We start from the raw sequence: 16,032 nt of genomic DNA, 5'->3' as shown, positions 1-16,032 counted from the left end.
AAATAGTATGCAATATAGACCCGTTTGCCACTGAACCTGCATTAACGACGACAGTGGGGTTACAGGCCTTAGTCAAACGGGTCGACAGGTTTCATTTTCTCTCAAAGATCGGAAGGTGACCCTTAGTTACCATATATACCGTTGCAGTGGGCCCCCAATTTGCAATCCTCAACTGTGGATAAAATAATTATGCCGCAATAGTTAGTCTGTCTGGAACTAAGCTGATTTAAACCATCACTGTGTGACACTTGCATTACATGTGAACGTCCCCTACGCTAATATGATTTTGTTTTTCTCTCCCTGTCTCGTCCTCGACGACAATGAGACAAACAGACCCAGTTCCGGTAGTTGTGAAAGTCGGCACACCTCTGATCTACTGGCCGTCCTTCAATGTGATGCCCAGCTGATGCCTGACCAACGATCACCGGCAGAACCTGCTTAATCTCTGCTTAATCTCCTTATCCGTTTATATATGTGTACAGTATATACATGTATATCTCCCAAGGGTTTTTCCCTCCTAGGACTTTTTTATTTTTTATTTCCTGTTTTTTTCTCCTAGGGGGTTTTTTCCCCCGGGGAGGTAGCCTGCTTGGGCTTAACTTAGCTTCTTCTTCTAGACGTTACATTAGTAATACGCTTGCTCATAATGTCGAGTCATAGCCGCAGCAAATTTGACTGCTTATGCTATTGTGTATTATGTTGTGCTATCTGTTGTTTTTCTGTGCTTTTACTGCTTCTATTAATGTAAAGCTTCTTTGAAACAATTAAGTATTGTGAAAAGCGCTATATAAATAAAATTGAATTGAAAAAAATTGAATTGAACTTAATGGGCCAGATTTATTAAAGACGGTAAATTAGCCTCAAAGTGCTATTTTAAAAACGCACAGATGAGGGTGGACATATTTGCTGGTGATTTACTGAGGAGGCTCAAGTTAAAGAACAGACCCAACATCTCATTTTCATAATAAAAAAGGACAATCTAAAAAGAGCAGTACAAATTATTGGGTTTAAGACATTAGGGGCCCTACTTTAACGATCTGAAACGCAAGTGCGAAGCGCAAAGCGCAAGTGACTTTGTGGGCGGATCTTGGGCGCTGTTGCTATTTTCCCGGCGGGAGAAATAAGTCTTGCGCCAGGCGCAAATCAATAAAGGGTTGGTCTGAAGTAGGTTCATTATTCATAGGTGTAGTTTGGGCGTAACGTCAAATAAACCAATCAGAACGCTATCCAACATTCCCTTTAAACGCAAGGGCGCAAGTTCCATGGCGGGTTGCTATTATTATGACGGATTTACCAGGCACACGCCAGGAGCGGTTCACAGCCGAGGAGGCCCACGCTCTTGTAAGAGCAGTCAAAGACAGAGAAGTTGTTTTGTATGGGGATAGGAGAAACCCGCCCAAATCAGCGTCGGTTAAACAGGCATGAAAGGAAATAGCCACAATTGTCTCATCAGCTGGTATCCCCATCATTGCGCCAAGCGCTACAATGATGTCAGGAGACGGGGGAATCCCTTGCCAGCATAAATCGGACACGCCGTGTAATGGGAGGTTGATCTGCCTCTACACATGACCTGCCGCCGGCAAAGGACATCGCTGCGTCCACCCTCACCGCTGAAAGGGTTTGGGGGCTTTAAAATCGGAAACGCAAGCAAGGTCCAACCCCAAAGTACACTTACAAATCAAGTTCATATACATTAAGGTTTCTTATGAAAACATTTTAATTATTATTTACATAAAATAAACGTTATACAGCCACACAACAAACTTATGAAAATATTTTAATCGTTATTTGCATGATAATTTTTTAACGCAGACACACAATACATAAAACCTATACCCACAATGCTCACCACAATGATTTCCCTTATCTCATGTGTTAATATTTTTTATTGTAACAATTTATGATTTGCAAAAATAACTGTTGCATCTGTGTAGATTATATAAGCAATGCGCGTTGTGCACGCTATACATTATGGTCAAGCATGCGCCCTTAAAATAGCATAATGAACCACGCGCACCGCGTCACTGACTTTGGACTAGTTTTTTTTTGGTCAGTGATGCAATTGTTTTTTGAAACTGCAAAATAGCATAAGAGATGGTTTGCGCCGAAACACGCCTCCTTTTTTGCACTGAACCGCCCAGGGAGCGCAAGTTCATTCTCTAGTTTGCCGACGTGCGTCTGTCCCAGCTAACAGAAAAAAGTTCTAAGAACGTTCCCTGAAAGTTTTTACGTTCCCAAAAACGTTCTGCCAACGTTAAAAGTGTCCAGTTTTCTTGACGTTCTAAGAACGTTTTTGTGTTGTCTCAACGTTAGAGGAATGTTACATTTTACCATTTTTAAACGTTATGACAATGTCATGTTTTAATGTTCACACAATGTTTACAACAACAACTGTTTATTATATTGACTTATATGATCGTTATGTAAATGATAGAGAAACATTGCATTTTATTATATTTTTTTTTTATATTTATATTATTTTATTATATTTATTATATATTATATATTTATTATATATTATATATCTATTATATATAAGTTTAGATGTTGATGTTTTGTTTCATTTTAAGTCACCATTATTGTGATTAATGTGCGTTTTAGTTGGGCTCTTGAGCCTTGTCTTTTGCTTGCTAGTTTTTTCCTGGTTGTGTTAACTTCTTGTTAATACACCACATTTGTTATGAACATGTTAAGTTAGTAGTGTAATTCTGTGGTGTGGTGGTTGGTACATAATGGAAAATAATCATTCCTAATTAATTTACTAATCAAAAGTTTATTTTCTGTCAATAATGTAAATGAGATCCAGCACTTTCACAGCAGTTTGTCATTAAGGAGTTTAAGAAACTTTTGTCAAAAAATATCTGCTACATAATTGGGATGCACAAACATCAAGAATCAGACTATGAATCTCAACCATGGTGACAAAGAAAATTGGAAAAAAAAATCTTTATTTATCCATGCTGCAGTGCATGCTGGGAGTCCTGAATGAGATTTGTAATTTGTTAATACCCAGCATGCATTGCAGCATGAAGTTTTTCATTTAATTGTCACCATGGTTGAGATTCATAGTCTGATTCTTGATGTTTGTGCATCCCAATTAAATAGCGGATATTTTTGTCCAAAGTTTCTAAAACTCCTTAATGACAAACTGCTGTGAAAGAGCTGGATCTCATTTACATTATTGACAGAAAATAAACTTTTGATTAGTAAATTAATTAGGAATGATTTTTTACCATTATGTACCAACCACCACACCACAGAATTACACTACTAACTTAACATGTGCATAACAAATGTGGTGCACCAACAACAAGTCAACACAACCAGGGAAACAACCAGCAAGCAAAAGACAAGGCTCAAGAGCCCAACCAAAACGAACACTAATCACAATAATGGTGACTTAAAATGAAACAAAACATCAACATCTAAACTTATATATAATAGATATATAATATATAATAAATATATAATATATAATAAATATAATAAAATAATATAAATATAAAAAATAAATATAATAAAATGCAATGTTTCTCTATCATTTACATAACAATTAAACAAGTCAATATAATAAACAGTTGTTGTTTTAAACATTGCGTGAACATCAAAACATGACACCGTCACAACGTTCAAAAATGGCAAAATGCAACACTCCTCCAACGCCGAGACAACACAAAAACGTTCCCAGAACGTCAAGAAAACTGGACACTTTTAACGTTGGCAGAACATTTTTGGGAACGTAAAGAACTTTCAGGGAACGTTCTTAGAACTTTTTTCTGTTAGCTGGGGTGGAGGGAAAAACCCGCTGTGCACCGGTGCAAAATACGAAATGATACATGCGACACTGCCAAAGTCAATTAATTTTACATGTATTAATTTAGCAGATGCTTTTATCCAAAGTGATTTACAAGTGAGTAATACAAGCAGCGAGTCATCGGGAAGAGGCTAACAGACAAAAGAAGTGCTCACAATACGAGTTTCAGACCAAAGTAAAGTAGCATGTGCTAGAATAAGAATGATTAAAGTAAGAGAAGTTTTTTTTTAAGATGAGATTAAGTGCTCTTGAAAGAGATGCGTTTTCAGCTGTGTTCGGGTACCACAAGCCTTCGTCCCTATTTAGTGATCATAGACTTCTGGTAGAGATGTAGACTAAATAATCTCATCCCATAAATTTGCCATCTGAAAAAAAAAACTTATACAAATGCAGTAAAGTAAAATAAGTATAACTATGGTCATGCCATGCCTAGGCAACGACTCATTTGCATTCACATTTTAAAGAACGCTATTAACCGACCCACGAAAATGAAACCAATGGAATGAGAACGGTTTGGCACGGACATAATGTGGTGCTAAAACAACACCCCTTGATGCATATTATGGTCATGATGATTTGAGTTCATGTCATGAATATTGTGGCAATTTTACAGTCAGATTTGAGTAAAAACAATCTAAATATAATCAATTGACTAAACACACATTTAACTTTTTACAGGCTTGGAGGAAAATCAGCATGTATTGGCACTGTATTGAATTCACCCCACCAGATATTGATGAAATTATCTCCTTTTGTGCTCTGCAGGTCATAGATGTCAGTTATGAAACTTACAAGTTTAAAAAAAGTATAAACAAATGATAAAAATTAATTGAAGAAAATAGAAGACTATCAATAAATGTATTTTAAACGGGACATTCCATGAAAATCAAACTTTGTCCATGTTTAAGTGCTATTATCGGGTCCCCAGTGCTTCCATCAACCCAGAAAACATGAAAAATAGCAACTCTGTAACTTTGTTTTGGTAAGGCTCTCTCTGCAAGCACGTGAATATATAGGTAATTCGGATTTTGCTTCCCCATGACGTATTAAGGGGCTCTTATTATAATGATACCGCCACTTCTTCTGCGCTATCCAACCATGAAGCGGCCTCACGAGTGCGAGAGAGAAAGTATGACTGACAGCACGACGCGTTTGTATTCCCTCAAACACAAACAGTAGCCTACAGTCTTTTAACTTGTAGTTTTAAAGGTATTTCTAAATGTTGAAGATGATGATTAATTACCTTAGTGCAAGAGAGAGAGAGAGAGAGAGAGAGAGAGAGAGAGAGAGAGAGAGAGAGAGAGAGAGAGAGAGAGAGAAACGCGACGGTTGACTTCCATCAATACAAGTTGTTTAATATGTTTCTCTGAAGTTTATATAAATGAACATGAGGATTAATGCACTGCACGAGACAGAGTGAGAGAACAACATGTATTCACTATCATACACAATAAGCATAAATATGTTGAATACGAGGAGTCACAAGATAGAGAGTGAGAGACTGACAGAAACGCAAATGTGTTCAATCATACGCAATAAACTTAAACATTTTATTTGATCTGTTTCTCTAAAGTTTAAGCATTAAACGTGTTGTTTTATTTCAGATCATTTAAATGTGCTTGTGTGGTTTGGTCAAAAAGTAAACTTCTGAGTGTTTGTGGAAGTGTATTTTATTGTAACATGCTGAAAATCATTGTGCATGTTTAAAACACTGGCAGCATGACACCTAAAAGTCTTTATTTTTATTCCACAATGTTCCCCATCTGCATATTTATTTAATATCTTAAAAACGCCTCGTGGAATGTCCCATTTAAACAATGTAAAATCAATACTTTACACCATGGGCATCGGAAGCAAAAAAAGATGCTATTTTCTTATATTTTGGTGCATTTTAATTAAACTATTGGTTTCATAGCCTAAAAGCTTTGTAACCTTGCTGTGTTACAGGCGTGCAGCAGACAAAAGTACTAAAAACATAGGTTTAATTTATACTGACTCTAAATGAGGACACAGCAGCATGAAAGTCAGGGCTTTAGCTTAAACGTGGAATGGACTTTAATTCATTAGTGCATTCCTCTAATGGAATGGATTTGACTGATGGCACTCTGACAAGTGAGTGGGTTAAATATTATTGGTCTTAAAAGGGGGTGGGTCATGTTACACCCACATATGATGGTTCCGACACCCATGCTTTAAATTATATTACTTACATTGCCTTTTTGGCCGTTTTGACAACTGGTGATAATCTAATGAGACATTCATCTGATTTCTTGAATTTCTGAAGCTCAAAGACCTCCAGTTCCTCTTCTGATGTCAGCAACACAAAGACCAGAGCAGACCACTGAGCAGGTGAAAGGTCAGCAGATGAGAGACTTCCTTCTCTAAGATGCTTTTGAATCTCCTTCACCAGAGATTGATCATTCAGTTCATTCAGACAGTAAAACAGATTGATGGATCTCTCTGCTGATGAATTATCTTTAAATTTCTGCTTGATATACTCAACTATCTTCTTGTTGCTCTGTTCATTGCTCTCTTCTTGTGTTAAGAGACCTCGTAAGAGCGGACGATTGGACTCAAGTGACAGACCGAGGAGGAAGCGAAGGAAAAGATCCAGATGTCCATTTTCACTCTCAAGTGCTTTATCCACTGCAGTCTTCAGTAAACCAATCATTGTATCATTGCTGTTTTCTTTGTGCTCTTGAACAAAAGCATTTTTCTTGTTGATGTCCAGAAACAGATGTGCATACAGAGCTGCAGTAAACTCCTGAATGCTCAAGTGAACAAAACAGTACATGGTACCAGTAATGATCCCTGTTTCCTGTTTAAAGATCTGTGTGCACATCCCTGAGTAAACTGATGCCTTAGTTATATCAATGCCACAGGCCTCCAAGTCTGAGTCATAGAAGATCAAATTGCTTCCTTCCAGCTGTTGAAATGCCAGTTTTCCCAGTGAAAGGATAACATCTTTATCCCAGCAAATATCAGGTGAATATTCTCCTTCATACTTTCTTCTGCTCTGCTGAATCTGAAAGCGAAAGAAATGTGTGTACATTTGTGTCAGAGTTTTAGGAGTATCTTCAGATGTTGTGTCATCAGACTGATCGTCTTTCTTCTTCTCCAGAATGTTCTGAAGGACAGTGGCTGAAATCCAGCAGAAGACTGGGATGTGACACATGATGAAGAGACTCTTTGATTTTTTAACATGATCAATGATTGTGTTGGCCATATTCTCATCAGTGAATCTTTTTCTGAAGTACTCCACCTTCTGTGCATCATTGAATCCTCGTACCTCTGTCACCCGGTCAATACATTCAGGTGGTATCTTACCGGCTGCTGCTGGTCTGGTGGTTATCCAGATGAGAGCAGAAGGAAACAGATTTCCTTTGATGAGGTTTGTTAGGAGAACATCCAGAGAAGCAGGAGATGTGACATCACACAACATCTCATTACTGTCAAACTTCAGAGGAAGACGACATTCATCCAATCCATCAAAGATGAACAGCACTTTAAATTTCTCATTTCTTGTAAGGTTCAGTCCTTTAATCTCTGGAAAAAACTGACTTATAAGGTCCATCAGACTTACTCTTTCTTTATCCTTTAAGTTCATCTCTCGAAAAGGAAGAGGAAATATGAAGCTGATATCCTGATTTTCCTTTCCTTCAGTCCAGTCCAGAACAAACTTTTGCACTGAGACAGATTTTCCAATGCCAGCAACTCCTTTTGTTAACACAGTTCTGATGTACTGGTCTTGTCCAGGTGTCTTGAATAAATGTGTACATTCAATCTGAATCTCTGGTGTTTCTAGACGCCTGGAAGCGGCCTCAATCTGTCTTACTTCATGTTCAGTATTGATTTGTTCACATACACCCTGAGTGATGTAGAGATCTGTGTAGATCTTATTTAGAAGTGTGGAGTCACCGTGCTTTGCAATTCCTTCAAATACACATTCATATTTTTTCTTCAGGTTTGATTTTAGTTGTCGTTGGTGAATGAAGACCAGCTCATCTAAACAAACACAGGAACAAATATACAGATATAAATCCTACTTTGTAAATGACTTAGACCTTGTTCACACTGTCAGTCCAAATCTGATTTTGGTGCAAATCCGATTAGAATCCAAATCACATTTAGAACGTGTGAACGGCCAAAAACTGCATGAAATACGTTTTTTCAAATCAGTTTCAGGCTATATCCAGAGGTGGTTTGAAATCAGTTTCAAATCACATTTCTGGAAATCCATTTCAGCCTGAACACTCTGACCGCATTTGTGTAGCTTTTTGTCTTGCTGTCCTCTCATGAAACGCAACCCCTGCACAACCTTTGGAACAGTCAATTTCTCACAAAATAATAGGGGTGTTTGGGAAAGTCCATGTATTGGGGAATATAGTTTCTACAAAGTCAGACGTCAAGGCAGATTGTCGTGCCGGCGCCACCCCAGTGCCATAGAAACAGTGCAGATAATCCGGAACACAGCATAACGCTACAGGACACACAGATCGGATCTGAACAGTTGTGATACACAATAAGGACAGTGAGTCTGTCAAATCAGATATGGACTGACAATGTGAACAAGGTAATAATGTCAAATGATGTTGTCATGAGGTTTTTACCTCCCAGCATATCAGCAAGTTCATCATGCTTCATACTTCTGAGAAAGTAGAGCGTGATATCAAGAACTGCTTCTCTGATGTTGTTTCTGTCCTCTTGAAAGTCCTTCACATAGTATTGTGTGTTTTCTTTTTTCAATATCTTCTTAAACCTTTCCAACTCATTCTTCAGAAATATGATTACTTTATTCTCAAGATCCTACAAGTAAAAAAGTTTTGTTCTCAAATCGGGTTCCCACTGTTTTTAGATATAATTTTTCAGGACAATAAGTAATGTATTAATCTCTTTAGAAGTTTATAAAAGGTCTATGAAGTCAGAAGAACGTCTTGGTTACGTATGTAACCCTCGTTCCCTGAAGAAAGGGAATGGAGACGTCACGTTGTGACCAACGAATTGGGATCCGCTTCGCGGGGACCTATTTGCTTCGAGAAACTATTAAAACGCCAATGAACTTGGCATGCAGGTATTAGCATCTGCCGGCGCGCCCCGCCCCCAGAGTATTTAACGGTAGGCAGGTGCGGATACCAAATTACTCTTTTCGCTGAGAAAGCCGAGGAACTAGTGCCCAGCCGTACTCAGCAATGGAACAGCAACCTGTGGCGACAGGATGTGAAGTCTCTGTTCCCTTCCTTCAGGAAACGAGGGTTATATTCGTAACAGAGACGTTCCCTTTTAAATTGGGAATCCCTACCAAAGCGCCACTGAAGCTGACCCTTCCAGTGCCTGCGTGAAACCTTCCATCTTTTATCTATGAGAGGCGGAACCTGGGTTACAGCAGAAGGCCGGTCACTACTTGTTCCTAAACCCACGGTAGTGAACTAGGCAAACTGGGAAGCGAATCCTGCCTGGGCGGAACTAGGAAACGCTGCAGAGCCAACCCTGAGAAGTTTGTACGAATGGGTGGCGAAAAAATAGCCTGTAGGTCTATAACGTGACTCTCAGAACTGTATGAATACTAGAAAGAGATGCAGAGCAAGCTCTGCAAGGGAATCGTGGTAGATTAGCTCCACGAAATACACGCATAGGACACCTCAAGGGGGCGCTATGCGGGTGCCTAGCCAAACACAGGTTTCCAAGACTACAGTTAGTGAGAGGCTGACAGCCAATGCTCCGCAACATAGATCGCCAAGGCAATGGAGGAAAGTAAAAAACCTTATTTTGTGACTTTTGACACTATGGCCTTCCATAGTGGTGCAGTCGTGACACAGGAGCCGACTCTGAGTGTCTCTACCGGTTTGAGGAGAGAACACGAGAGGATACCGGCTCAATACGAACACTGTAAAATCTGGTGAACGTGTTAGGTGTCGCCCAGCCAGCAGCTCTAAAAATGCCTGTTAGAGAGGAACCACGAGCCAATGCCCAAGATGATGCTACACTTCTTGTAGAGTGAGCTCTCAAATTAAAGGGGCATGGAGTGCCCTGCTTTTCGTAAGCAAGGGCAATTGTGTCTACAATCCAATGAGACATCCTCTGCTTGGTGACAGCTTTCCCTTTCTGCTGACCACCGTAACAGACAAAAAGCTGCTCCGAGGTCCTAAAACTTTGAGTGGTCCACATATCTACGCAATGAGCGCACAGGACATAACAAAGCCATGGCCAGATCCGCCTCATCCAAGGGCAACGCTTGCAAGTTCACCACCTGATCTCTAAAAGAGGTGGTGGGAACTTTGGGCACGTAGCCGGGCCTGAGTCTCAGTGTTACACTGGAATCGGGGGGCCAAACTGAAGACACAAATCGTTGACCAAAAATGCATGAAGGTCCCCTATCCTTTTAACCGAAGCCAATGCGAGTAATGTTTAAAGTTTTCATTGTGAGAAATTTGACTCTCACAGAATGCAGAGGCTCGAAGGGTGTGTCCTGAAGGGCTTTCAGCACCATGGTCAGGTCCCAAGGAGGAATAGATGGAGGGGCGAAGGAGTCAACCTTTGTGCACCTCTTAAAAATTTTATGACCAGGTCTTGCTGACCCACTGATCTACCATTTATAGGCGTGTTTTGCACAGATATCGCTGCAATATCTACTTTAATCACGACTCTGATCATTGAGAAGCACACCAGTCACCAAACAGGTTCCATTTAAACATATAAGCCTGTGTAGTACACTGCCCTCATGCTGCAGAGAAAGTGTAAGATACCGCTTGAGGTAAATCACTTAGAACCTCCGCGTCCCATCCAGTTACCACAAAAGAATGCACTCCTCATCCTCCCTGACTTTGCACAATGTCTGCGCAATGAGGCTCACTGGGGGGGAAACGTGTATTTTGCGTAGACCCCACGGCCAGCTGTGCACCAATTCATCCACACCGAGAGTTCCCTCATTCAGTGAATAAAACACGTGACAATAGGTTGTTTCAGGGGAGGCAAACAGGTTTCAAAATCAGCTGAACCGTCTGGGGGTGGAGTCGCCATTATCCGGGGCACTCTGCTCATGAAAGTGCATCTGCTGCTGTGTTGAGCAACCCCGGGATGTGAATGGAACAAAGAGACCTCAGATTCTTCTGACTCCAAAGGAGCAGATGACGGGCAAGATGCGACAGGTGACGAGAGCGCAAACTGCCTTGGCGATTGATATATGCAACAGTCGCAATATTGTTGGTGCAAACGAATACATCCTTGTCTCGAAGCTCATTGCTGAAACGAATGAGAGCGAGATGCACAGCCAACAACTCGAGGCAATTTATCTGCTCTGGTGTTTGAGCACACAGTCTGTGCGATTACAAAGCATCTGACGCGACTGGGCTATTATTAACCAATCATCGAGATACGCTAGAATGGGCACACCGCTCTCTCTCTCTCTCAGGGGTTTTAATGCCCCCTCGACAACTTTTGTGAAGACACTGGGAGAGAGAGAAAGCCAGAATGGTAAGACTTTGTACTGATATGCCCTCCCCTCGAACGCAAAGCTGAGAAATGGCCTGTGTCGGGGGAGACATGAAAGTATGTGTCCTTCAGGTCAATGGCTGCGAACCAATCGTTTGGACGAATGCAATGAAATATGCTTTTGTGCGGCAGCATTTTAAATGGCAACCTGTGAAGTGCTCGATTCAGAGAACGCAGGTAAAGGATCGGTCGCAACTCGCCACTTTTCTTGGGTACAATGAAGTAAGGGATGTAAAGCGGAGCGGAGATGGTTGCCGCATTATAACACTCTCACCTGTCTCCGCTGAAGGGTGGTTGAGCTGGGGAGATCTCCAGTATAAGACCCGGCTGCTTTGACACACCAGCTGGCGAAAAGGGAAAGGGAGGAGGTAAGGTTTTGTGCCCGTCCGTGGCTCCCGAATTCCTCTGAAGACCTGGAGAAAGTAGTGAAGTTTGCTCTTTGTGTGGTTTTTGTGGGTACTGAACAGAAAAATAAGGAAAACCAAGGATACCCCACACGGCCCTCCACCGGGGGGGAGGGGTGTCTTTACCCTCTCCGAGAGTGATCCCCTCCATCTTGAGGTCACCCGACCCAGGGCCACTAAGATTTCACCTCACATTGCGGGCTGAGTGGCGGGGCAACCTGCTTAAGGCGGGTTCCCGGAGCTGCCGATTGTGCGGTTGGAGGAACAAGAAGTGCCATAGCAGGACGCCCTCGGCGAGGAGCAGACAGAGGTGCCGGGGTAGCAGAGGGCTGCTAAGCTACGACGTAGCATGATAGCCCCAGGCCCCAGGTGGCCAAGAGCTGTTGCATGATGCTCTCAGCCACATTGCCGAAGGCTGGTCAAGGTAACCTGAGCATTTCAGGGAATGTTTCTTGAAACAACCAAAAATACCATTCCTGGACCACCAGAGTGGACATCGCACGTCCGGCAGCTTGTGCGGCGACCATGGATGCTCTCAACGCCAGGTCAGTGTACGCACCGTGTTCTTGAAGAACGCCAGATCATGACCTCCCCCGTGCAGATTCTTCAAAGCCTTAGCCTGGTGGACCTGCAGCAACGCATGCACGTCAGAGAGACATGGGGGAAGGGTGGCTGGTTGTTTAGGAGCAGCAAACCCTTTAGCAGCCTCACTGTAAAAAAGGTAAGAGGTGATGGCTAAACGGTCGGTTCCGGGAGGAAAACAGGTTTTCCACAATCGCGACAGACATAGAATCCTGGTGATGCCCAACAAGATCTGAGGGCAATGTAGAACATCCGCCACCAGACCTATCGGTACCCCAGCTGACTGGATCAGGGTGCTGAAAGCTACCGATCAGCAGACCAGTTCAGCACTGTTATACAGAGATATCTTTCGGAGCTTTGCCGCCGCACCTTTTACAGGGCTCAGCAACAGAAGAGGGGGGTAACATTCCCGGGGGTACGAAACCATCTCTGCAAATCCAAGAGGGTCATGCACTTATTAGGAGTATACACCTTCCACGAACGCAGCCTTAAAGGCAGGGTAGGCAGGAATTGTCTAGAAAACTTTTTTGCAAGTTTGTCTAAACTGTCTTTGTATACAAATGCATGATTGAAGTGTGGGTACTCTGAGGGGGAGAGTGTAGAACTCGAGTGTCTGTGGACCTCTCACGACTGTGTTAAACACAGTTAATTATTTCCATCCGGGACGAAACATATGATTAGCTTGCTCAAATATCACTCTCTCTCGCGACCATGGCTCCACCCGTTGCTATGGGATCTGCCCAGACATGCGCACACCCGATTGATTTGAACGTTCACAAGGCAATAGGAAGAGCAAAATTACAGCAGAGAAATAGCATTCACAACTCACAGAAACTGCATTCACATCTTACAGTACCTGTATATCCAGTCAGCGAAGGCAAAAAAGGAATAAACGAAGCAATCAAACGAGAGTAAATATCGCATGGCTTTTCCTCGAGTCGATGATGCGGTAGCGGTATTGTCTGCGGAGTGTAGTCCTCGTCAGAGTCAACAATGCTTTCCTCACAGAAACTCTTCCATGCAAAACACTGGCTTAATAGTGAGTACTAAAAGCCATCCGTTTATAAAAGCCATCTCTTTATATTCCTAGTGATAAAGTTAGGTGACTTATTACATGTGATTGTGACTTGATGTTATTACATGCACCGCGCTCCTTCCTCTCCGCTTGTCTGAGGTAATTCGCGCGTTCATGTGTTTTGGGGGCGTGGCTTAAGAAGAAACCCAGAAGGGAGGGGGTGGAGTGAATGGAAAAATTAGCTGTGTTTAAAACAGTGCTGAGAGGTCTACAGACACTCGATTTTTATACTCTCTTTTTCAGAATACTTACATTTTACTTATGTATTGATATATAAAGACAGTTTAAACAAATTTGTAAAAAAGTTTTTTTAGATAATTCCTGCCTATCCTGCCTTTAATGTGCACACTCAGGCACGAGAGACCGAGATCATGCCAGGACCCATATACAGTATCTGCCACTTCCGGAAATGCGCGGCGAAATGACATCTTTAAAAAGACACATTTGCCGTGACACGAGAGAATGGCTGTCTTTAAAAAGACACAATATCAACTCGTGCTGCTCTCTTAGGGAAATCACTCTTTAATGCTGTGATGAGTTGCAACGCACACACTCAAACTCAAGTTCAAAGTGAAAGCAAAGAGGTGGAATTTTGCGAGCCTCCGCTGAAAGCCATCTCTCCAACAACGTCAACACGCAGCGTATCCCACAAGCAGAGAGAGCTTCTCAATAGCAATTGGTCTGCCAGCTTTCGAAGCGATAAAGAGTAATTTGGTATCCGCACGTCCCTCTTGTTAAATACTCACACGGCGGGGCGGCGCCGGCAGATACAAACACCTGCATGCCAAGTTTATTGGCGTTTTAGTAGTTTCTCAAAGCAGATAGGTCTCCGCGAAGCGGTTCCCAATTCGTCGGTCACAATGTGACGGTGTAGTGACCGACTGAAAGGGAACTATAAAGTCACAAATACACCAAATACACAGACCCTAAGCTTTCAGAACTGGTTCAAACAACTGCATGTAAGACTAGAGAAGTGTAATATATATTTGTAGTTTATTTCAAAACTATGGTGGGACAAATTAGGCTCTGGCAGCCATCAATGTCTAAAGGGGTGTGTGTACACATCTTACCTGGAAGATCCATAAAAGATTGTCTCTGAAAGGTTTGCGAAACCTGTTACTCCGGATGCCTGCATCTGATGTCCTAAACTGAACCCTGTTGGCAAAAATAAAATAAAAACTTGTCACTAAGACAAAACATAAAAATATTGAGATTTCACTTTTAAAAACTGGTCATTTAAGAGATCAGAATAATCCTGTTTAGATTGGGTTCTGTAGTCCTACAAAGTTTGCTATAAACTCCTTCCCACCAATCTGAAATATACTTATGGTGGTAGCCAATGAAAAAAAAATAGGCATTACCCACCGACAAAAAAAAGATCTACTAATTGTAACAAATAACCAGTAATGTGTGACCTAACACAATATTTAGATTTATTGAACATTTACAATAATTTCACATATTTCACAAATCCAACCTCCCCAAAACCTCGTTGCCTTTCTTAACTGTACAAAGCTAGCACTGTTTGTCAAAGCACCTCAAAGAGTAAAATCTTGTCTTCCAAATAACTCTTTGGGTTAGTTTCCAGGACAGGGTTTAGATTAATCCAGGAGTAGGCCTTGGTTATATTGGGACATTTAAGTAGTTTTTCCAAACATACCTTACAAAAAACAACACTGATGTGCACCTGAGACAAAACAATGGGACTGATACAGTATATGTTAAAGGTCAGGTAAAAAGGGAGTTTTCTAAGGTTTGATTGTGCTTATGAGGTACACTGTAACAAGTTCTTGCTTCGTTATGGTAAAACGCATTATTTTTCATATATTTTACCTTAATTCTAGACCGCTATTTCCCACCTCTTTAAAACAGGTTGTTGAATTTCCCGGTTGTATGAAGCCCCTGTGCAATATGCTCAAGTTGGTTAGCTGGCCCAGTGTGTTGATTTACTGACCACTTATCGCACATTGGTTCTCATTCACTAATACTGGTGTACGGTTTTCGCATTTATACGCACACTTGAACTTCTCACGAAAACTTTCCACCTAATTCGTTCTTACGTTAGTGAATTTGGAGTGTTCTACATGAGTGGCCGCATGCATGAGGTTGGTAATTTGCATAAAACACGCCCAAATCAGCTCAATATAAGGGCTTTCCCCAGCGCAGGTCCACAGAAAATTTTAGCGCAGTTTGTCATTGAAGCAAAAGAGCTCAAACAGAAATCCATGATCATATTTATTATCTGTAAAGTTCTGTCTTGCTTTGCATTTTTTATTTGGGAGGTTTTGCTGTCGCTGGAAGAAGCCAGTGCTGTCCACTGACCGGAGTAACATTTAAAGAAGTATTGGATGCGTTAAACAACATTATTAAACATTATAATTACAGCCTACTATTTGATGATAGCGTACATCAGTGTTCTTCACTCCCAACCCTGGAGAGCCGATGTCCTGCAGACTTTAGCTCCAACCTTAATCAAACACACCTGAAAGCTAATCAATGTCTTCATGATCTCTAGAAAATCACAGGTACGTGTGTTTGATTAAGGTTGGAGCTAAGCTCTGCAGGACACCGGCTCTCCAGGGTTGGGAGTGAAGAACACTGGCGTACATGATTATTGCGTATGAGTGGTTTTATGTTTTCGTAAATTTTTGCGTACATTTAGAAAAAAA

At 41.5% G+C, this 16,032-nt stretch overlaps 1 protein-coding gene across 1 annotated transcript in view; it reads right to left on the bottom strand.

Annotated features, from left to right (window-relative positions):
- Window positions 1-16,032, bottom strand: part of LOC141359408 (uncharacterized) — a 108,788-nt gene that overhangs the window by 64,215 nt on the left and 28,541 nt on the right. The window contains exons 12-14 of the mRNA XM_073861810.1: window positions 14,434-14,518; window positions 8,425-8,620; window positions 6,025-7,819 (exon numbers count right to left, since the gene is read on the bottom strand). Of these exons, the coding sequence (XP_073717911.1) occupies window positions 6,025-7,819; window positions 8,425-8,620; window positions 14,434-14,518 (2,076 nt within the window). The remainder of the gene's footprint in view (window positions 1-6,024; window positions 7,820-8,424; window positions 8,621-14,433; window positions 14,519-16,032) is intronic.

The sequence above is a fragment of the Misgurnus anguillicaudatus genome, chromosome 23 (assembly GCF_027580225.2).
Source record: "Misgurnus anguillicaudatus chromosome 23, ASM2758022v2, whole genome shotgun sequence".
NCBI classification, from domain to species: domain Eukaryota; kingdom Metazoa; phylum Chordata; class Actinopteri; order Cypriniformes; family Cobitidae; genus Misgurnus; species Misgurnus anguillicaudatus.
This window is presented reverse-complemented; position numbering and strand designations above follow the sequence as displayed.